The sequence below is a fragment of the Saccopteryx bilineata genome, chromosome 5 (assembly GCF_036850765.1).
Source record: "Saccopteryx bilineata isolate mSacBil1 chromosome 5, mSacBil1_pri_phased_curated, whole genome shotgun sequence".
NCBI classification, from domain to species: Eukaryota; Metazoa; Chordata; class Mammalia; order Chiroptera; family Emballonuridae; genus Saccopteryx; species Saccopteryx bilineata.
Window position 1 is genome coordinate 85,622,562 of NC_089494.1, and position 25,046 is coordinate 85,647,607.

Genomic DNA, 25,046 nt, shown 5'->3' on the forward strand with positions numbered 1-25,046 from the left:
AGGGCAGCTGTGGAAGGGCCCTACCAGAGGGAAAGTGGAAGGACTGTGAGGTGGTCTCCTTTGTGCTGGGCTGAGCGGCGGGGAGGAAGAACGTGGGTGAGTGTGCGTGAGCTGGGGTCTCGTCTCATGGACGCCGGCCACGGCTGCCACTGTCAGAGCAGTCTGCGTCTCCTCAGAAGATTTTAAAATGATTTCAGATTAAATAGCCCTTAGAATCATATTTATTACTTTTTAAGCACTTTCTTTTTACCAAATATAAAAATTACATTAACAGTGTTGGTTAGGTGAAGTGAGTAGATCACAATTGAACAAGAAGAGCTAATAAACTTAAAAAGATAGAAAAGGAATTTTTATTTTCTCAGGATGATTGATCTCTGACCTTAACCTGGATATAATGCAAAGAACATGCTTCTTTTGTTTGTTTGTTTGTAGCACCGGACAAGATACTGTTTGCAACCCGACTTACATGAGCCAGACCTCTGGCCTCCAGGCGGCTGCTGGCACCGCGGTGTACGCGCAGCAGATGGGGCTGCCCGTGGACCTGTCCTACCAGAACGCGGCGGCCGGGCTGCCGCAGCTGGCGGCCTTCCCCATGGCCGTTCCCACGCATGCCGTGGTGCAGCCGCAAGCCAGTTACCAGCAGCAGCCGCTCCTTTAGAAACAAGCCACGCGTTTCCTCAATGCCTTCATGTGTGTATTATTCGACCATTAGGGTTCTAATCTGAAAATACTAAAAGAAAAAAATTTTGTTTCTGAACTCAAAAGGACAGACTATAAATAAGTAAAGCACAAAAACTTATACTAGCACTAAAGAAGGTTTTTTTCAGTCCGGTTTGTATGAAGTCAAACTGTTGAACAGAGGCAGCTTCAAGTTGCTTCCAGTTAATTTGAAATTTGTCTTAATTTCAGATTTCTCTACACAAATCTGGACACCCTACAAGTTAGCCTTATGACACTAAATAGCATGAGACAGGAATGTTTAAATTTACAAAAAACCTTTACCCCTAAAACATCATGTTAATTGGGAGAGCACTGAAACCTTTGAATATATTTTGTCTGCATATTTTTTTCAGTTTTCCCACACAGCATTATTTTTAAAGGTGAACATGTTTTTGTGCAAGCATTTATTAGCTTGCCATCATATTTCCTTCTGGCTCTTTAAATTGCAGTTGTATTTGTAATGCTGTCAGTGTTGCTCTCCGTGTTATGTTGAGTAATAATTAGCATATAATTGTCTGCAGAAGCAAGAGCAATTTGGAACAAAAATGTTTTCTGTTGTTAATAGTGAAGACCATGCAAATGTTTGATAAAGCATTTAGCTAGTCCTCTCAGTCATGCCAGCAGTGGGCTAAGGAACGCCCCATAAAACATTCCCATTTCCAGGAGAACATTTCCTTTCCTACAGGGGTCCCTGGCACTTAGAATTGCCACTACACTGACCTTTTCACATGACTTTGGTCGTTCTGTAATGACGATAGGTCCACTTGTTTCCCTCCATACGGGGCGGTGTGCGGAGATGCTGCATTTCTTTCTCACGGGTGAGATGTGAACTTGAGCCATGAGACATTCCTAATAATTTGATGTGATGTATGCCAAGTATGGATGACGTGTGTTTTTATTGATATGTTGCTTCTTTACAGAGGTGAGCCAAGTACCTACCATTGCTATGCCAGGCTGTCGAAAAAAATTGACCATTTCTCTCTGAGCCTGTGGAATAACAGCAGGCAATGGATGATGATAGGGAAGCTATCTACATTTTAAATTAGCTAATAGTGCTCATAGATTCCACTGTAGGAGTTAGGTAGTGACCCAGTAGAGATTGTTTTCTCCCTTAAAAATTTGCACTCGACTGCATCGTCTCTCAATTTTTTAGATAACAGAATAAAAAATGCAAATACATGTGCTTACAGATATGTGATATTTTGACTGGGAAAAACCATGGATATAAGTTTAGTTTTTAAAAAAGTTAATTATATGGAAGCAAGATTTCTATGTTGTTTTTTTAAAGAAAGCCCTTAATCTTTCTACTACGAATTCATATGAAGACAGTGCTCTAGAAATTTTTGTCATTTACTATTTAAAGAAATTTGATTCTAAGTATATTAATTTTTTAAAGAAACTTTACCCTAGAACAAAATAGTCTATATACTATGTCTACATTTAAAGGGAAAAACAAGCAGTATTTGAAAACCCAATTTCTGTCATTGTCTTATTTCACATACAGGTAACTGGAAAGAAAGTTTTAACCTTTGATGTTTCATGTTCTATTTTTCATCCAGTATATCTTTTTCTTCCATGTGAATTCAATTGTATAGTTTTAAAAAAATTCTAAAATGGCACCTTTTTGGAAACCATTCTTTAAAGAATACAAAACATAAACATTTACAAAGCTGCTCTTGATAATAGTTAATGTTTGCATATATATGGAAAGTCTTTTTTTCTCCTAAACAATATTTAATAAACAGTTATTTTAATAATTGTGTAAATATTTCAGGTATAATTGTGATTGGAATTGTAAAAGCTTAGTCCTGCATAAGTCTTTAGTATAAATACTGTACACCCACTAAATCGAGATCAGCCAATTGAGTTCACGTAATGTAGTTTTGGAATAATGTAAACATGCAACATGTATATAAAGAATGTATATTGGCATTTATCTGTGAAATTTTATACATTCAGAAGTTTTTCTCCCTCTTAAATTAAAAATTATTTTATTTTTGCCATACTGTAATGAAGTTTGTGTTGCAGGTTGTTCAGAGTATAAAAATGTTATTAAATTGATGTACTGAGATATTTTTCATGTTAAGAAATACAGGTTTGTTATTTTCTTTTCCATAATCTTATGGGTTGTATTTATTTTAAAACCTGTTTATAATTAAATGTTTTCTGCCAAAGGAACTGTCTAACATCAGATTTCTACACTAGGTTCATACTTACTGTTTTTATATAAAATATTAAAAATAACTCCTGCTTTTTCACATGAATTCTAGGTAATGAGAAAGAATTCCTGAAAATTAAAGTTTTCATTAATGTAGAAAACTTTCCCTTCCCGGGGTGTTAAAATATATGAAGTGGGATATGCTCTTATAGTATGGAAAATGCAGTCTACATATATTGTCTTGTAATTTTTTGATTTATTTATAAAATTACTTGAACCTGAAACATAATATTTATCAATTAGCATTTGAAATTATTTGCAGATACATTTTCATCATATGCTGTTTCAAGTAGTTGATTTTTGACTGCATAAATTTCACTGAAAATTTTGAAGGTTAGATTATAAACTTGCCTTCTAGATTGTTAAAAAAAATTGATTTTAGTGAGAAAGAGGCAGACAGGAAGGGCGAGAGATGAGAAGCATCAGTTTGTAGTTGTGGCACTTTAGTTGTTCATTGATTGCTTCTCATACAGGCCTTGACTGGGGGGCTCCAGCAGAGCCAGTGACCCGGTGCTTAAACCAGTGAGCTTGCGTCAGGCTGGCAACTCTGGGGTTTTGAACCTGGGTCTTCAGTGTCCCGGGTTGATGCTCTATACACTGCACTACCACTGGTTAGGCAAAGAATTGATTTTAAATGTTGAAAATATGGCTTAGGGACTTTTAAATTTATTTTCATAGTAAAATTGTATGTGTCAAGGTTCATTACTTCTAGGAGAGGATTTACTGAATTGTTGCAATGACAAAGCTGTAGTTATTTTTGTAACAAAGTATAAGGAATATAGTACCAGTCTTATCTGCCATGCTTTGTTTTTTGTCAAAGATGTTTCTCTTATTTGCTGACATCAGTTTTAGTCCTTAAAGGGAGGACTCAACTTAAGTATTTGATTTTTTTTTTGTTAGCTTGATTTAGTTCCTTTTAAAAATTAAAGATTTATTTTTTAAAGTTTTCTAAGAAGAATTATTCTAATTTTACTGAGCTAAATTTGAATTAGACCTTAAAAAAATCTTACTGTGTCAAAAAGAGAAATTATGTTTCTTATATAGTATAACGTGTTGAAGTGTCCCTCCCAAAATTTATGTTTACCCAGAATGTCAGAATGTGACCTTGTTTAGAAAAAGTCTTTGTAGGCAATAATCAGTTAAGGATCTCGAGGTGACATCATCTTGATTTAAGGTGGGCTCTAAATCCAGCCATTGATGTCCTTCCTGTTAAGAAGAGAAGACACAGACAGGCATGTGAAGATGGAGACAGAGGTTGGAGTTCTGTTGCCACAAGTGCAGGACCATCTGGAGCCACAGAAGTTGGAGGAGGAAAGGAGGAGGCTTCTCTAGAACTTCAGAGGGAAACCGGTCCTGCCAACACCTGCATTTCAGATTGCTAGCCTCTAGAACTGGGGAGGAGAAATTTAGGTGGTTTTAAGCCACAGTTTGAGGTAATTTGTTGCAGTAGCCCTGGGAAACTAATAACCATAGATAAAAGTATATGGTGAAGTCTGAGTACCAGGCATTCCAAACTTTTCTACGATTGGTGAAGATTGTCACACGGGTTCTGATACAAATATCTGTAGTCCAGTAGCAGTTTTCTTAACAGTTATGGTTTCTAAACTGGAATGAAATTGCATGGATAAATGAAACCAAATCCTCAGTTAACCCCATAATCCCATTTTCACTGATTTTTTTTAACACCACATCTGCATTTCAATAACTTTTTATGCCAGAGATGTTAACAAATTATAACTTACACATTTACTATTTATACATTTGCCGATCTTGAGTAATGGGTGTTGAAGGGAGATGTTCAAAGGCAATCAGAGGAACAGAAGAAACAAAGTTGGATGAATATTCCCCACAAAGCCTATTGAAGAATGGGGTTTGGTTTTGTTCTTATTGTTACAGCATTACTATCTAAAAGAGGAAAATAAAGGCTTTCCAGTACATTTACAGCAAGTCAGTGACCTCTGCTGATTACGTTTTAGCCAAGGGAGCCAGCTATCTTTTTTAAAAATTGAGGTGACATCATATAACAAAATTAGCCATTTGAAAGTGAGCCTGATTCAATGGCATTTAGTATATTCACGATGTACATCCAGCTCCTCTAGTTCCAAAATTAGATCATTGTGTCTGTGTGTTTTTTCACTTAGCTTATGTTTCTGAGATTCACCTCCACATAGACCACAGTATATGCAGTCCAAATACCACAGCTTTTGTATCTATATGCGTATGTTGGTGAATACTTGGACTCTTTCCACCTTTTGGCTATTGTGAATAGTGTTGCTATGAATATTTATGTACATGTATTTGAGTACCAATTTCCAGTTCTTTGGGATATGTACCTAAGTTTAATTATTGGGTCATATGGTTATTCTATGTTTAATTTTTTTTGAGGAACTGCCAAACTTGCACAGCTGCACCATTTTACATCCCCACCAGCAGTGATGAATATTCCTATTTCTGTACATCCTCACCAAGACTTATTTCCTGTTTTTAAAAATTACAGCCATTTTAGTGGATGTTGAGTGGTACTTCGTTGTGGTTTTAATAGACATTTTTCTAATAACTGATGATGTTGAGCATCTTTTCATATGTTTGTGACTATTTCTATAACTTCTTTGGAAAAATGTAAGTCCTATGTAAGTTCTTTGCCAATTTTTTAATTGGACTGTTTGTCTTTTTGTTGTTGAGTTGCAATAGTTCTTTATATATTCTGGCTACTAGACCCTTCACAGATACTTGATTTGCAACTATTTTCTCCCATTCTGTCAGTTGTCTTTCCTCTTTTAATTAATTAATTTTTTTCCCCCTGAAGTTAGAAGCGGGAAGGCAGTCAGAGTCCTGTGCGCCAGACCGGGATTCACCTGGCATGCCCACTAGGGGTGATGCTCTGCCCATCTGAGGCGTTGCTCCATTGCAGCTGGAGCCATTCTAGTGCCTGAGGTGGAGGCCAAGGAGCCATCCTCAGCACCCAGGCTATCTTTGCTTCAATGGAGCCTCGGCTGCAGGAGGGGAAGAGAGAGACAGAGAGGAAGGAGAAGGGGAGGGGTGGAGAAGCAGATGGGCGCTTCTCCTGTGTGCCCTGGTCAGGAATCGAACCTGGGACTCCTGCACGCCAGGCCGACGCTCTACCACTGAGCCAACTGGCCAGTGCTCTCTTCTTCTTCTTGATGATGTTCCTTGATACACAAAAGTTTTTAATTTTAATGAACTCCAGTTTATTTCTTTGTCGCTTATGCTTTTGGTATCATATCTAAGAATTCATTACCAAATCCTGAGTCATGAAGATTTTCTATTTTTTTCTAAGTTTTATGGTTTTAGTTCTTACAATTAGGTCTTTGATCCATTTTGACTTAATTTTTCTCATGATGTGAGGTAGGAGTCCCATTTCATTCTTTTGCATGAGGTAGTTATTCCAACACCCTTTGTTGAAGAGACTTCCTTCACTAGCCAGTTTTTGACACTACTGTAACATTCACTAATGGTAGTTCTAGGACCCAAGTTCTGTAGCTGCGACGGGTCAGCCCCACAGCTGTATGATTTGCCGTTGTAAAGAGGTGACAGCCTTGTCCTTATCTGATCACTTCTGTCACATACCTAAAAGAGAGTCAGTGCTGCTTGAGAGGCTGCAGCTCCTGCGGTGAACAGATACCGTGTTAGGTGTCACTGTTGAGTGGTGTTTAGCTGTCGCATAATTTTGCTCTGCAAGTAACTTCAGACAGATAGTGAAAAGTGCATTGTCTAAAAAGAAAAGTGGGCCTGACCTGTGGTGGCACAGTGCAGTGGATGAAGTGTCAACCTGGAACACTGAGGTCACCGGTTCGAAGCCCTGCACTTGCCCGGTCAAGGCATATATGGGAGTTGATGCTTCCTGCTCCTCTTTCCTTTCTCTCTCTCTCTCTCTCTCTCTCTCTCTCTCTCTAACTCTCACTCTCTCTAAAAATGAATAAATAAAAAAAGAATTTAAAAAGAAAAGTGGGACTTAAAATGCCAGCCCAAAATAATTTGTCATATTTCTTTCCTGGTAAACCCCCGGGATTTTCACCTGCATGTCTTTGGTCAAAACTGTCAAAAGGCTACACACTTATTGGCAAGCTATTCTGGGAAAGGGAGTGTTTTGTTTTCCAGCCTCTAAATATGTAGAGAGAAGGCAGGGGAGAAGATTGGGAGTGAATGTAGAGTGTTCATTAGATAGAATCTGTCACAGAGACACTCCTGTCCATGTGTGTTTCCAACGTAGTAAATAAATTCAGAGTCAGATTGCTCTGTTGCTATTCCACAGTCAAATAAGCTCTTGTTAAGGTTCTCCAATATAAGCAAACTATTGTCTTAAGTCAATAAATGCTATAGAATTAATAATATATTTACACTGACCTGATAGTTAAAACTGAGACAATAAGAAAACCTCAGGAGTGAGAGAGAAGGCCTTGCAAGAGGAAATGGGAATAAAAGCTCAAACTGCTCCTTTCTTCTGACTTATTTTGAAACAGATGAAAAACTTCAAGATTTATTAGCATTAATTAATTCAACATTACTCCATGCTGGGGATGCTAGGAACTTCAGTGTCCAGGCCTGAGTTTTAGTTGTGGCTTTGCCATGCACTAGTTGTGTGATGATAGACACTGCCCTTCACTTGATTGAAAACCATCTTCATGTACCCTGTCACTGAATTCTCGTAGCACTTGTCAGGGAGAGAGGGAGACGAAGAGATAAGTCTTCACAGGCTGGTCAGTGGCAAAGCTGGGATTCTAAGCCAGGCTCTGATGCTCAAGCTCATGCTTTTCCTCACTGTACCAGTATGACTGTTACCTAGAAATAATTCGTGTAATAAGATTGTCAAGTAATATCCGATAATGGCTTCCTTTCTCACTGAACACTGAGATGAATGGGGTCCTGAAGGGCACACCAGGGTAGCAAATGCCTTCCAGTGCGAGGATACTCATGTAAGAAGAGCTTAATAGTGGCTGGATCTATTTAAGGTGTACATTGTACTTCATTGAGCGTGGTCACACGGGTGGACCGAGGCCAGAGCTTGATATCAACAGACTGACTGAGAATCGGTGAGGAGGAGGGGGTCCAACATCAGAGAAAGCAGGAACTTAAGCTTACAGAAGTCTGTATTTTGTGACTAGAAATGAGCAAAACTCAAGGAATTGCTCTGAGGGAAACATGCAGGGATAACTAGTGGAGGTTTTTTGAGCTAGGAGAGCAGTTCTGAGTTGAAGCTTGGGGACCTAGGGCCCATACACACAGCCTGGTTTCTTCAAGAATCTAAGTTGCTAAGAAAAATCACTCAGCCTGAGCTCAGGATTCTGCTATGTTCTGAATAAGAGCCAAACTATTGGGGGGGGGGTATTTTTTCTGAAGTGAGAAGCGGGGAGGCAGAGACAGACTCCCATATGCACCCTTCTTGGATCCACCCAGCAAGCCCCCTAGAAGGCAATGCTCTGCCCATCTGGGGTGCTGTTCCATTGAAACTGGAGCCATTCTAGCACCTGAAGTGGAGGCCATGGAGCCGTCCTCAGCACCTGGGCCAACTTTGCTCTAATGGAGCCTTGGCTGCAGGAGGGGAAGAGAGAGAGAGGAAGGAGGGGGGAAGGGTGAAGATGGGCTGTTGTGAGTCGGGGGCACAGAGAGAGAGATCAGACGAAATCATCAAAGACTAACAAAGGACCACCGCTCGCTCAGGCAAATGGCCCCCAGTTCACACTGTGTCCTACTTTTATTCACAAGACTTCAAAAAGCTTGTTTACTGAAAAATTGGCATAACATCAAGCATAACTTTTACTTAAAGATACATGGAGTACACCTGCCTGATAGCTTAATAATAATATAATATCAAAAGGCATTAATTACTATTGCTTCTATAGTTCCCACAATATCCCTCTCTTTATCTCAAGGGATAACCTTGAAAGGAACAGAAATCTTATGAGAATGTTTTACTGAGAAAAAAGCCCAGCAACTGCCTTCAGGCACATAGACCTGTTTCAGTGACCCGCCTTCAAGTCACAAAACAATTCTCACAGTAAAACATTCTTTTCTTGTTGGCTGTGTTCCCATCCAAGGCCATGCAATGGGTTATTTCACTACATTTCCCCCTTTTTGTTTATGCTGAATGTTATGAAGCACTACAGAAAACACAGCCTTCTGTCGTTTATCCCTCATTTCTCTTGCTTTGATTTGTCGAGACTACATATAAAAGAAAACATAGAATTAAAACTATTATAAAAAGTCTTACAGTGGATCCCCCAAATCCTTTCATGTATTCAATAGGATTTAATTGCAATAAATTATCTATTAATCACTTCAATATAGGTTGACATGTTAGAATTTCTAATTTCCTTTGAAAAGCTTCATGAATATGTCTTTGTAATTTAATGATTTCTTTAGTTACATTATGATTTAACAAATGCTTTTTAACATTTTCCTAATGAAAATAAGTACAATTTTAAGAAATAGAGGTAACACAAAAAGTAGTCACATTCTAATCACATCTTAGCTTAATTTGTCTTTGCAGGCTAACAATTTGATCTCAACATAATCAGTCTGTTCTAAATCATTAACTTTAGTATTAATGTTACTATTTATACGTTATTGAGAAGTTCACAGTTGTTCAGAATCTCTATGCCATTTTCCACAAAGTCTACAGTCTATATTTTGATGTAATGCAACTCCAGATACAGCAGCTGTGGTGGTTACAGCTATTAGTCCCATAATAATGGTGATGATCAGTCCAACTAGTCTCTTGGTTCACTTCAAGGACTTAATAAGATGTTGTAACAGCATCATGGAAGGGGAACCCTGCTACATCCGATGCATCTGTACTGGAATCTAGACTCTTGTTCAGGTTCTTAAAATGTAAAGACTGACTATTTTTATTAAAAAGAATAGAAGAGTTAATACATGTATAAAAAGAACACTTAGTGCAAGTTATTGAATAATTTTCAGTTGTCTATTTGGTTTCACCTATAACAAACATATAAGGCAATCTAACACAAGCAGATATGAAATGTGTTTCATTCTTCTTAAAGATTAACATAATATGATTAGAAGAATAATTTCTCCAGATTTTTCCTTTCAACACTGACATATGTTTAAGTGCCATGGCTACTTTCCACAAATGATATTGTATAGAACCAAATTTTATATGAGGAGCTTGAGGTGACATCCCTCCTCCATGCCATATGATAGTATGATTACCTTGACTACCAGCTGTAATTAAACCATTGTTCTTATGCCACCTTAAATCAGCACCCTGCCCTTTAACTCAGGTGGAGCTATGAGGGCTTTAATCTATGATGTTTTATGTACAAATGTATTACTTTTAAATCTATATCCTTGTAACAAATGTGGTGGGTTTTTTTTTTTTATCTCCTTTACTGTTATCTTTGACAATAGAGAGCCAAGCTTGAGCTTCTATGTTTAAACAATGTGGCTCATGTCCTATACATACAGGTAATCCCTCAACTCCTGTTGTATAATTTTCTAATTTCATGCCTTCTTCTGAAGATGCTAAGGGACCTCTATCATTAAAAGGTCCTGGAATCCAATTAGAGTCATTAACAAAAATAGGAAAGGTACTATTTTCCTAATGAATAGCTCTACTTAATGGAGGATTAGGGACATATGCCTAATAACTAAAATTTTCAGCTCTACTTACCGCAATTGTTACCAAAGCAATCATTGCTAAAAACAGGTTAGTAGCATTTTCTTCTTTTTTAGTAGTTTGTAGCATTTTTTTTTTTTTACCATTAATGGTCAATTTTTTAAGTTGACCCCAACTTGGTATTTTAGCCTTTTCAATACTAAGCAGCAGCACCTTTAAGATTCTTCTTTTGAAATTCATTTCTTCGATCTCAGCAATGGGCAGATATGGAAAGAATCTATTGTTCTTATTCATGTTGTTAGTTTAATTATGAAGCAGGACTCCAAGTACTTCACCGGATTCTGCAATGACACAAGCAAACCCTCTTCCCCAATGTTGTACTATACTAGGTACCTATGGATCCAACTCACTTTTATAATGTATAGGTTGATTAATCTTAGAACTGTTATTTTTTGTCCAATGTCTGTCTGCAGCAGTCAAGTTATCTTCTCCTGTATTTAATAAATTTAAAGTAAATAAGGCTTTGTGTAACATAATTCTAGGGGATAATCTCCTTTCTTCTCCCCCCTTTTGTTTAAGTAACATATTTTTCAGATGCAATTACTGCATTCAATAATTGCTTGACCTGTGGATTATATGGAATTTTAGTAGTATGTTTAATATTCTAAAATGCTAAGAATTGTTAAAATTTAGCAGATATATAGGCAGGACTATTGTCAGTTTTAATTGCTTTAGAAATGCCTATAACATTAAAAGTTTCAATAAGATGTTGAATGACATAATCAGCCTTTTATTTAGGCAAAGGTGTGGCCTATCGAAAGGAAGAATAAATATTAATAAAACTGTACATAAGATAGTTGGGGTTTTTTAAAGAAGAAATATGAGTAATATTTATTTGTTACAGGTTATTACTGTGTTGTCCTCTAGGATTCATTCTTCTTGGTAATAAAGGAGTATTTATAATACTATACTGAGGACAGTTTCTAACAATATTCTAAGCTTCTTGCCAGGTTATTTTAAATTTTTGCATAAAATCTTTTTTATTTGTATGAGTCTTTGCATAAAACTTAGTAGCTATTTTTATTGATCTAATGAGTAACTGATTAACTTCATTATCTGTAGTAGACATAGGTCCTGGTAAAGCTATATGAGAATAAATGTGGGTTATATAGATAGGCAAATTTCATTCCTACAATAAAAGTTGTAACTCTTGAAACAATTTGTGTAATTCAGAACCATCATTTGAAATGTAAACTGTTTCTATAAGTTTAACTCTATGTTCTACATATTGTGAATCAGTAACAATGTTAATAGGACAGGATGTCCTATTTGTCTTCAGCAACAGTTAAACTACACTGATTTAAGGTTTTAGAAGCATCTTTAAGGATGACTGAAAGTTTAGCATTATTTTTACAAGCTATTAATATGTCATTTATATAATGGATTATTAATGATTGAGGATATTTCTGACAAATTTTTTCTAAAGGTTGATTTACATAATGTTGATATAGTGTTGGGCTATTCAACATTGCTTATGGAAGTAATATAAACTTAGTAAGAATAGTTAGTTCTGCTTATTGTTATAGACACAACAGCTAGCATTGCTAGAAACAGAGTCAAAGATGTTTTTTGAAGTCTTAGTCTTAATTAAAACATTTTTTGCCTCCTGGGTAAGTTTATTTAATTATCAAATCTCCCTTTCTTTTATTTCCGACTTATGCTGAGGCTTCAATTTTCTGGAAGGTATTTACTAGTCCTGTATTTGTGGAGATAAGAGCAAATCCTCACCCCTACATTTTGCCTACATTGCTGTTGTAAATTAGCAAACTGTTCATCTAAAAAGTTCATCTTGTGTAATATTAATAAGAAGATTAGCATTAGCATATTTTTTTTGTATTTTTTTTCTGAAGTCGGAAACGGGGAGGCAGTCAGACAGACTCCCGCATGCACCAGACCGGGATCCACTGGGCACGCCCACCAAGGGGCAATGCTCTGCCCATCTGGGGCATCGCTCTGTTGCAACCAGAGCCATTCTAGTGCCTGAGGCAGAGGCCACAGAGCCATCCTCAGCACCCGGGCCAACTTTGCTCCAGTGGAGCCTTGGCTGCGGGAGAGGAAGAGAGAGACAGAGAGGAAGGAGAGGGGGAGGGGTGGAGAAGTAGATGAGCGCATCTCCTGTGTGCCCTAGCCGGGAATCGAACCCAGGACTCCTGCACGCCAGGCCGACGCTCTACCACTGAGCCAACCAGCCAGGGCCTAGCATTAGCATTTTGATTAGCTTGAATACAAGCTTGATTCTCCTACTAAGTCATAAATTGTAACTCTCACTTTTGAAAGAACAGTCTAAGCTAACATTTCTAAATTTTTTGAAAAAAAACATTCAGAGTCTATGAAGAAGGATAGCAGTTCCTGCATATAAAGACAGTTTTATACTGGGAGCAAGCCGTTTTTAACTCTTTAAGAGCTTTGACAGAACTTTGGTCATAGTGAGTATAAAAAACTCCTTGTCAGAAAGTTTAGACTGTAATTTAAAAAGTTGCTCTTTTAATTATTTATAAGATAAATGTTTTTCTTTATCAGAGGCCAAATGACCCTTGTTATTTTCCTATTGTAAAAAAAATTTTAGAACTTTGTTAGGGACTTTCCCTAAGCTATGCAGCTTAGTGACTACTGCCTAAGTGGGCTAAAAAGAAAACTAATGTTGCTTAGTAATAAGAGATGTATCAGCTTCTATATCTAAAAGTCTTTTGTATTGTTAAGTCTATTATAGGGCATCAGAGGAACTAAATTCCCGCTTTCCTCAGTGCCTCCTTTTTCAGGATGTTGCCTTACAAGCAGCCAACTGTCTGAAGCAGCTTGAAATAAATTCTTAAAATGACTTAATTTTACTTAATTCCTTGTTTTACAAATTTGAGTATATTTTACACACAAACAAGACAATTTTCAACACAGAAACACAAGTATAACATATAACTTTAATTAATCCTAATAGTTGAATTCTTATTTGATTTCAAACTTTGAATATACCTTACAATGTATTAACTAAATTAGCAAGTCTTAAGGATCCATATTCTATTCAATTTAAATTTAAGTGAGCGCTCCTTATAATTTCTAATTTTAAATAAAAAATATATGGATGAAAGTATTTTTTCAATATAAAAGCCGGCATTTTTAATCTTTGTATGTAAACAATTCAGGCCTTAAAAATCACATTTTAGACAACATCAAACAAAAACTAAACAGAAATTAGAATCAGACAAACCAGACCAGACAAACCAACGAGAAACCCGGGATTTCAGAGCACAGTCAGACTAGAAAGATGCCTGCCTGATTTTAATCAGGGCATTTTCTGACAGAGGGACTGACAATGGATGAGACTAAACAAAATTTCCCCAAGAAAATTCTCTTGGCAGCTGCTGGGATATTTTCTATAGTCAGATCCAACACATGTCCCCTGCCTCGGTTTCTAGACAAAGAATAAGAAAGAAACAAAATGATAGCTCAGAGGATTGTAGCTAAAACACCAAAGAAAATCAGCATTTATTTATTTTATTATTTCAAAGACTAGAATTCTAAGGACTTCATGATTCTTCTATATGTCCTAATTCTAATTGAATTTGTACCAACTGACGTAAAGCTGCAAGCTTTTCTTCCTTGTTTCCAACTCTAGTGATTTGCATCCAGGCTTTAAGACAAGCGATCTAATCTGAGCTATAACAGCATCAGTATAACCAATTTGTTGTCCCACAGCTGCTTTAGCACCAACGCCGATGAGCATTTCAAAAGTAGCTCCGGGGGGATTATTTCCGGCGTTCATGTGAGATATTTAAAGAGCCTCCTCTCTCTACCAAGATTAGAATTGTAAATATTGTTCTGGTTCTAAAACCATACTAGCAAGTAAATCCCAATCCAAAGGAATGATTAAATGATCATTACAATAGGAAGAGATAAGACCTTGAACATATGAGGACTGAGGTCCATCCGTAGCAACAGATTGTTTGACTAGCTTTAAGAAAGTAAATTCAAATTGGTCAAATTGGATATTATGCCCTCCCCTGGGATCTGGAGCATTAAGAGGAAAAGGCTGTCGAATAATTGGAAAAATAGATGCAGAAAAATTACTAGAATTAGATTCTAAATCATTATGACGTATAAGCACTTGTTGCATTTCAGAGATTCCAGGGAATTGAAAAATCCTTCCCCTGCCAGTACCAATTAATTTTTTACCTTGAATTGGAGGAGCAGTAGGCTCACATATATCTTGCTTTTGAACAGGATAAGCAGTATACTGATTTCCATTCTCCTGTTGTTCCAGTGTAAGTTGTAATTTATTTAATAAATGTTTTAGACAGGCAACATCATTCATAGGGGCTCCCTCATTTTTTAAGAAAGAGGGATGAAAGCCTGTGGATGGCTGAATTTCATTAACATTATCAGTAACTTCAGAAGCAGAGACAGTATTGTCCAAGTCATTATTCTGTTCATTCTGTGCTGAATCAAATTCTTCAGGCCCATTAAAAATAACCTCACTCAAGTCTTTAACAGAATCACCATCTGATGGCAAAGGGCTAAGGGCTGTAGCAATAAGATTATAAGCAGTCCACATTTCAGCATCAAGCAGATCTTCGTGTTGATGGCACGGCGTAAAGATTTTCCTACTTGTTGCCAAACATTCAAATTCAATAGATTATGATGCTCAGGAGTATACCAATAACAATATTTCTGAATAGCATTTAAAAGATGTAACAAAACCTTGTCTTTTATCTGAATCCCAGGCCCTTTTAAAAGGGATTTTAAAACTTGTACATAATTGTCCAATAATGAATGGGAATTTCTCATGACTTTGCTAGTTTTCCTGAAAGTTTCGCGTACACAGCGCGTCTAACTTACCCTTTCGGGGTTCTGCCTGTTCCCAATCTCTTCTTAAGGCCCCATGTTGGGCGCCAAATGTTGTTGTGAGTCGGGGTGCAGAGAGAGAGATCAGCAGACGAAATCATCAAGGACTAGCACAGGACCACCACTCGCTCAGGCAAATGGCCCCGAGTTCGCGCTGTGTCCTACTTTTATTCACAAGACTTCAAAAAGCTTGTTTACTGAGAAATTGGCATAACATCAAGCATAACTTTTACTTAAAGATACATGGAGTACACCTGCATGATAGCTTAATAATAATATAATATAAAAAGGCATTAATTGCTATTGCTTCTATGGTTCCCACAACATTCCTCTCTTTATCTCAAGGGATAACCTTGAAAGGAACAGAAATCTTATGAGAATGTTTTACTGAGAAAAAGCCCAGCAACTGCCTTCAGTCACATAAATCTGTTTCAGTGACCCGCCTTCAAGTCACAAAACAATTCTCACAGTAAAACATTCTTTTCTTATTGGCTGTGTTCCCATCCAAGGCTATGCAATGGGTTATTCCACTACAATGGGCACTTCTCCTGTGTACCCTGGCCGGGAATCGAACCTGGGACTTCCACATGCTAGCTGACGCTTTACCACTGTGCCAACCAGTCAGGGCCTAGGAACCAAACTCTTTAGAATTGCATATTAGGTAGGCTTTTCACGAGCTCATTGCTGGCAGCCCTTTCAAACCCTTCCTCCACTTTCCTGAATACACACTAGATCCAATCCCCAAACTCAAAATTCCTCAGGTGCCAATTTTGCTTTTTCACACCTGTTGTTTGGCCCTGTTATTTTTCTCTACCTGAAATTCTTTTGTCCATCTAACAAACTACCTTTTCAAGTGTCGGCCCAGATTTCACTGATTCTGGCCCTCAGGCTGGCCATGCTGCACTTCTGTGACTGTGTTACCGAGGACGCCATGCTGCACTGGAATGACCTGTCTTTGTGTCAAGTGGCTCTGTCTCTGTGTCAGATACCACAGTTTGGCTCATTCAGTATGCACTTCCAGCCATCTTATTTACATTCTATATGGAAATCAGCAATCAAGTTAATAGTACTTGCCTTCCTAGACTCCTTAGCAGCCAGGATGGCCACATGACATGATTTTGGTCAATGAGATATAGATCAAAGTCCCTGGGAGGGCTTCCTAAGATAAAAGAAAACACTTTAAAGGAAAAGGCTTTTGGTTCCCTTTCTTCTTGCTTAGAAGGCAGGTGCAATATCAAGAGATAAAGCAACTGTATTGTGGCCATGAGGAAGAAGTTATGATGGCTCAGGAAGATTAAAAGTACCTTGCTTCTTGATGACACTTTTGAGTATCTGTAACAAGTTCTTTCTCTGGACTTCTTAATGTGAAAAAAAACCCCACCTTAACTGTTACTCCTATTTGTGTAGACTACTGTTGGTAGGATTTTGCTATTTGTATCTGAATGCAGTCCTACCTTCCCCAGGTCTGTAAAATTCTTCAGAACTTGGAGCTGTGTTTTATTCATTGGTGTATCCCCAGGGCCTAGTTTAGGCATGTGAAATGTTTGTGGAATGAATAATAAAAATGGATTTTGTAGAGAGCTACATAGCACCTCACAGTGCCTGGCGTTCAATAAACGTGTTTTCTTTGACCCTTTCTTATCCTTGTGCTTATTGTTTATCACATTATTCCATTTTAACGTGTGAAATCAGGATGAATTTTACAATGGATCAGTATGTAGTATACAATTTCTTTTTATTCAATCAATGATGCATCTTAAACTTCAAGTTGTCTTAGAATCCAGGAATTATGGCATTATTTTAGCTATTAAGAGACAAGGGGGCTAAGGTCCTGTGCGTCAAAAAGACACTATTTAAAAAAAATCTTAGTGTCTCCAGTGCTCATCAGATAACGCTCCTGGGTGCTTTCCCTCCTGGCGTGCTCCCTTCTCCACACTAAGCCCAGGGATGGCGGCAGAGGCAGAGGCACACTGGACATTTCATTCTGACTCGTGGCGGGAAACTACATCCCCGACCCTTGCTGTGGTCTGGAGGACGGGCAAGTGGTTATGAAAAAACGCTCAACAAAACAGTCACCTAGGAGGTTGAGAGGTCGTATTCAGAGACTCGGGCAAGTGACATTAGCAAAAGGATATGGGGGGTTAAGAAAAAGGCATATTCTATGTAATGGTCTTGACAATACTGGATGTCTTGACTTTTATGTCCCACATGTTTATCCTGGTTGCAAGCCACGAGTGTAGACTCATTCAAGTTCTCTTCCAACCTTGAATCTCCCTCCATTAGCTGATGTTCTTCACTGGGCATAAAAAATAGAAAAAGTAGAATTTGAATATTATTTGGAATTTAATTTACATCATTCAGCATCTTAACTCGAACATCTAGAAAAATACTTCCTTTAAATGTTATAGAAAGAATTAACATAATTTATGGCAGCCACAAAAAATGACAGAATGAAGATGATGAAGGACACAGGTGATCAGATTTTACAACTGTCCGGTTAAGTAAGCTATCCTTCATGTGGAAGGTTGTATTGTTATTTGTATTTTTTTACTCTTCTCTTTTCCTCTAAGAGCACTGAACATATCTGCTCATGGCCTGGACTCCTGGAGTAGCAAATTCCCACATAGTGATTTTGGTATTGGTTGCATGTCGTGTGTTGCCAATGGGCATGAGCAGATGCATACCTAAGCGGAAGCTTAAAGAGGCATCACGAACTCCTGAAGCTCTCTGTTTCTCTCCTCTCTAGAGCCAGTACGTCTCAGATCAGGGCTGCCTCTTCAAACTGGGCCTTGGCCTCGGCAGACCGGGAGAACTGCACAACAGCCTGGACCAGGACCATGGGTTTCCATGATGTAATCCACTAAGATTTTAGGGTTGTTTGTTATCAAAGCAGAGGTGAAAAATGTGCCAGACAAAAGAAATTGAGTATAAAAAATTTTAATTAGCTAATAGCATCTCAATATAATTCTCTATTTATAATATGTGTATGAGTAATCTTCATAGTAATTATCCTTAAAACTTAGATTTTAAAAATTGACTTCTATTGTCATCAGAATCATTTGTACCCTCTAAAATTGTACCCAGCGGACAGCATTTTCACTGGGTTTTAAAGTGGATATGTTTTCAAGGTTAAGAAAGTAAACATTTTTATGAATCTGATTTCTGAAAATATAATCTGTAGTATCCTGAAGGTGCATGGTTTGTGTGCCTTTTGAACAGATTTTCTATGTTGAACCAGAACGCTGGCTGACAGGGAAAAGGAGTGAGACTATTCTAGAAAAATTTTTTATAACAAGAGAAAGTAGATCCCCCAAGAAAAGTCAGAAAATTTACACCGGGGTTGTTTGAACATAAACGTAAAAGGTTAATTAAGCACATGTGCCATTATTGTAATTATCTATGCTCCTAGCTTAACAATACAAACAATATTTTTCTAGATGCATGGACTCCAGACAAAATGTATTATGATTTGATTTTTAAATGTGAAACACACCATCATCTTATGATTCCCAGCTCTGAGAGTTCTGTAAATCATGTCTTTTTTTTTTAAATAACACTTGGACAGGACTTCAACTGTAAGAAGCACTTAATAAAATATTTATTAAGTGACAGAATACAATTTATGAAGAGTATTTGTAGCTGACAAAGTGTTTCAGCAGGTTCAACATTTTGGGAAAGAAAGCAGAGTGTATTAGTGGTCACCTGCTGTTGAGCAATCATTCTCTTGAGCTCAGATTCCTAATCTGCTAAATGTTGGGTTTGTTCTAGACAGTTACCCTTCCAGGTATAAACATTTAGAATTTTTAAAAATAAAGTTTTATTTTGGGGTACTTGTAAATTTATAAAAAACATTGTGAAGATAGTACAGAAGTCTATACCTAGTTTCCCCTATTATTAACATTTTACTTTAGTAGAGTATATTTGTCACAATTTTTAAACCAATATTGATATATTGCTAACACCCATACCTTATTCAGACTTCCTTAGTTTTTACCTAACACCTTTTTTTCTGTTCTAGGATCCCAACCAAGACATCACACTACATTTAGTCGTCAAGTCCCATTAGGCTTTGGCTGTGACAATTTCTGAGACTTTCTTTGATTTTAGTTACCTTGACAGTTTTGAGGATTACCAGTCACCACTACATTTGAAGACTGTCTCTCAACTGGGATTTGTGTGATAGTTTACTCACGATGATCCTGGGGTTATGAGCTTTGAGGGAAAAGACCACAAAGATTAAGTGGCTTTCACCTTTCGTACTATCCAGGGCACGTATTACCATGCTGACATCATTGTTGATGTTGATCTTGATCAGGTGGCTGAGGTAGTGTCTGTCAACTTTCTCCACTTCCCCTTTTCTACACAGTACTCTTTGGAAGGAAGTCCTTCCTTTGCAGTCTATACTTAAGGAAAAAGTGTTATACTTCCCCTTCTTAAGAGTGGACCATGTACCTAAATTATTCAGAATTCTTCTACATGAGAGATTTGTTTCTTCTCTTCCAAGAAAAGCCTAGGTTTTTTTTTTTTAAGATTTTAAGATTTTTTTCTTTTAAGATTTTATTTACTGACTTTACAGTAAATGAAGTGGTGGTGGTGGAGACGAGAAGTAGTTGCTTCACTCTAGGTGTTCATTAGTGGCTTGTCATATGTGCCTTGACGGAGAAGCCTATGGTTTTGAATTGGTGACCTCAACATTCCAGGTCGCTGGTCCATCCACTGCACCACCAAAGGTCAGGTGCTTCTCTTCCATTTCTCTCTTTATTCAATCACTTATTTGTTTTATCACTATGGACTCATGGATACTTATTTTATATTTTGGGATATACTTCAATACTACCTTATTTTATTGCTCAAAGGGCTCCAACTTTGGCTACTGGAAGCTCTTTCAGTTTGTTCCTGTGTCCCTTTGACACCCTCAATCATTATTTTTCTTTCTTTTTTCTTTTTTAAAACACTTCTTTACTTTCTGGCACAATCAGATGCTCCAGGATCATCTTATATATTTCCTGCCCCGGTCCTAGAATAAGCCATTTCTTGGAGGGGCCTGAGTTTTCTTCATCTGATGATGGTATTAAAAACTAAGACCTGGGTACTAGATGTGTTTGTTGCTACTGAGATGTTATTTCCATGTCCTTAGTTGAAAGCAAGAAAATATATGTGTGTAGACTAACCTGTGTATATATACGTATCTATAACTATTTCTCTCTGTAGCTATCAATATCTTTATTAAGCTACACTTCAGTTCATACTATCTCTCTGATTTTAATCCATTACCACCTGGACCATTCTAGACATCTCCCCTTGCTTATCTGTAACTGTCTACTCCAACCATGGAAAACAGGGCTCTCACCATCTGCCATCCATATACTTAATTGTTCAATTCCGGTATGCATGTACAGTGGTTGCAGCATTGTTGACCCATTACTCTCAGGAAACAACTTGATGAACAATTGCTTATGCACCGTTCATTCTGCATTTGGTCTTACAGAGTTCATTCATTTCCAAAGTTACTTTGACCAGTGCCCTTCAACCCCATTCCTTCAGTGAAGTTGTTTCATATACTTGGAATAGTTATGTTCTTTCGTCGCATTTCTGTATTCCATCCCGAAATCTCACAACTTCCTAAATGATTTCTTTTAAAAGTTGGCACATATTAAGGTTCACTCTTTGTGCTGTAAAGTTCTATAGGTTTTGGGCAGATGCATTGGGTCATGTAGCCACCATCGTGTTATCAAACACAATAGTTTTAGTTTTAGGATTTGACCACACCCTAAAAATTCCTCTGTGCTTCACCTAATCAACCTTCCTCCTCTTGAACCACTCAACTGCCTTTTGCAGAATCTCATATAAATGTTATTATATAGTATGTAGCCTCAGACAGGCTTCCTTCACTGAGCAATATGCATTTAAGGCTTATTCATGTCTTTTTATGGCTTTTAAGTGCATTCTCTTTGATCACCAAATATACTGCTCACAAAAATTAGATATTTCAAAGCGAATATGAAGCAGTGAAATATCCCCTAATTTTTGTGAGCAGTATAGTATTCCATTATATGATTTTACTGGCTTGTTTATCCATTTACCTTTTGTAGGACATCTTGATTGCTTTCATTTTTGGAAAATTATGAATAAAGCTGCTATAAATATTTGCATGCTGGTTTCTGAGTAGACACAAGTTTTCAAATCAATTGTTTGAATGCCTAGAAGCATGATTGGATTACATAGTAAGACTATGTTTAACTTATTAAAAAACTAACAAACTCTCTCAAAGTGGCTGTACTGTTTAGTATTCCCATCATCAATGAATAAGAATTTTTGCCTGACCAGACGGTGGCACAATGGCTAGGGCACTGGCCTGGAACACTGAGGACCCAGGTTCAAAACACCGAGGTCACTAGTTTGAGTGTCGGCTCAACTGGCTTGAGTGTGGGGTTGCCAGCTTGAGTGTGTGATCATAGACATGACCCCATCGTCACTGGCTTAAGCCCAAAAGTTGCTGCCTTGATCCCAAGGTCACTGGCTTGAGCAAGGGGCCACTGGCTCAGCTGTAGTCCTTCGTCAAGGCACATATGAGAAATCAATCAATTAACAACTAAGGTGCCGCAAATATGAGTTAATGCTTCTCATCTCTCTCCCTTCTAATCTGTCTGTCCCTGTATCTCTCTCCTCCCTCGCAAAAAAAAGCATGTTATAAAAAAACTTTTTAGCTATTATGATACATGTATAGTAGTATTGTACTATCATTTTAAGTTGCTTTTCTCTAATGACAAATGTTGAGCATCTCTTTATATGCTTATTTGCTATCTACGTATTTTTTTTGGTAAGGTGTCAGCTTAAATTTTTGTCCATTGTTAAAATCAAATTGTTTTCTTGTTGAGTTTTGTGTTATTTATATCTTTCGTTTACAAGTTCTTTGGTTTTTAAAAAAATTTTTTTAGTGAGAGGAGGGGAGGCAGAGACAGACTCCCGCATGCACCCGACCGGGATCCACCTGGCAAGCCCAGTAGGGGGCGATGCTCTGCCCATCTGGGGCCCTTGCTCTGTTGCAACCACAGCCATTTTAGCGCATGAGCCGGAGGCCATGGAGCCATCCTCAGCACCCAGGGCCAACTTGCTCTAATTGAGCCATGGCTACAGAAGGGGAGGAGAAAGAGAGAGAGAGAGAGAGAGAGAGAGAGAGAGAGAGAGAAGAGGGGTAGGGGTGGAGAAGCGTTTACAAGTCCTTTATTAGATTTGTGTCTTGCAAACATTCTCTCCTAGTCTGTGACCTATCTTTTCATGCATTTAACAGAGTCTTTCACAGAACTGAAGTTTTAAATTTTAATAAAGCTCAACATATCAATTCTACATCTTGGATCATGTTTTTTTTGTGGTGGTATTTATCTGAAACTTCATTACCAAAACCCTGCAGAGTTCTTCCTATGTTTTCTCCTAGAAGTTTTATAGTTTTGCATTTTACACAAGGATCTATAATCCATTTTGAGTTTTTATAAGGCCTGAAGATTTTAGAAAATAACAGCTTTATTGAGATAATTCATATACCATGCAATTCATCTATTTAAAGTGTAGAGTTCAGTGGTTTTTACTACATTCACAGGTATATGTAACCATCAGTACAATCATCTTTTTTTTTTTTTAAATTTACAGAGACACAGAGTCAGAGAGAGGGATAGACAGGGACAGGCAGACAGGAATGGAGAGAGATGAGAAGCATCAATCATTAGTTTTTTGTTGCGACATCTTAGTTGTTCATTGATTGCTTTCTCATATGTGCCTTGACTGTGGGCCTTCAGCAGACCGAGTAACCCCTTGCTCGAGCCAGCGACCTTGGGTCCAAGCTAGTGAGCTTTGCTCAAACCAGATGACCCTGTGTTCAAGCTGGCGACCTCGGGGTCTCGAACCTGGGTCCTCCGCATCCCAGTCCGACGCTCTATCCACTGCGCCACTGCCTGATCAGGCTACAATCATCTTTAAAACATTTTCTTCACCATAAAAAGAAGCTCTGTATCTTTAGTTATCACCTCAATACCCCCGTTTCCCAGCCCTAAGCAGCCACTAATCTGTTCTTAGTTTCTATAGATTTCCTTATTCAGGACAGTTCATATAAATGGAATTATACAATATGTGACCTGCTGTAATTAATTTCTTTCACTTAGCATACTATTTTCAAGGCTCACCCATGTTGTAGCATGTATCAGTACCTCAATTGATTTTTTACTGCAGAAGGGTATTCCATTGTATAGACAGACCACATTTTACTTATCCATTTATTGGCTAATGGCCATTTAGGTTGTTTCCACTTTTGCCTACTATGAATAATGTTGCTATGAGCATACTTCTACAAGTGTTTTCATGGACATATGCTTTCATTTATCTTGGATATATACCTAGTGGAATTGCTAGGTCTTAGGGCAACTCGGTGTTTAACTTTCTGAGGAACTGCCCAAGATGTTTTTCCGTATCAGCTGTAACAGTTTACAGTCCCACCAGCAGCGTGTTATGGTTTCAATTTCTCCACATCCTTATCAACACTTATTATCTGACTTTTTGATTATGGGTATCCTAGTGGGTATAAAGTGGCATCTCAACATGGTTTTGATTTGCATTTTCCTAATGACTAATGACTAATGATGACAAGCATCTTTTTCATGGGTTTATTGACCATTTGTATATCTTTTTTGAAGCAATGTCTATGCAGATTCTTTTCCTAACTTTAAAATTGGTTGTCTTTTCATTATTATTGAGTTGTAAGATTTCTTTATATCTATATCTATCTATCTATCTATCTATCTATCTATATAATAGAGGCTAGGAGTCCCTTATTAGATATAAGCTTGACAAATATTTTCTCCCATTCTGTGGGTTGTTTTTTCACTTTCTTGATAGTGCCCTTTGAATTAAAAAGTTTATAATTTAAAAATTTTTTTTTTCATTTTTCTGAAGCTGGAAACAGGGAGAGACAGTCAGACAGACTCCCGCATGCGCCCGACCGGGATCCACCCGGCACGCCCACCATGGGGCGACGCTCTGCCCACCAGGGGGCGATGCTCTGCCCATCCTGGGCGTCGTCATGTTGCGACCAGAGCCACTCCAGCGCCTGGGGCAGAGGCCAAGGAGCCACCCCAGCGCCCGGGCCATCTCTGCTCCAATGGAGCCTTGGCTGCGGGAGGGGAATAGAGAGACAGAGAGTAAAGCGCGGCGGAGGGGTGGAGAAGCAAATGGGCGCTTCTCCCGTGTGCCCTGGCCGGGAATCGAACCCGGGTCCTCCGCACGCTAGGCCGACGCTCTACCGCTGAGCCAACTGGCCAGGGCCAAAAAAGTTTATAATTTTGATGAAGTTCAACTTCTTTATTTTTTCTTTTGTTGCTTATGCCTGTGGTGTCATATCTATGTCACCCATTGCCAATGATGTCTTCTAATAGTTTTATATTTTTAGATCACTCATTTATGTCTTTGGTCTATTTTGAGTTAATTTTTGTCTGGGGTATAAGGTGAAGATCCAACTTCATTCTTTGAATTCTGGTGCTGGGGACAGCGACAGTGCTGTAACTCTTGCCAACTGACACCCTCACTTTCGGGGCTGAGTGCTTGGTAGGGAGGAACAATAGTTCCAGT

General features: G+C 38.0%; 1 protein-coding gene across 3 annotated transcripts in view; it reads left to right on the forward strand.

Annotated features, from left to right (window-relative positions):
* STAM2 (signal transducing adaptor molecule 2) overlaps positions 1-2,723 on the forward strand; it is a 53,935-nt gene extending 51,212 nt beyond the window's left edge. For all 3 annotated transcript variants that reach the window (XM_066280009.1, XM_066280008.1, XM_066280010.1), the window contains exon 14: positions 433-2,723. In XM_066280009.1, coding sequence (XP_066136106.1) covers positions 433-658 — 226 coding nt within the window. In that variant the 3' untranslated portion in view covers positions 659-2,723. The remainder of the gene's footprint in view (positions 1-432) is intronic.
* The last annotated feature ends 22,323 nt before the right edge of the window (positions 2,724-25,046 follow it).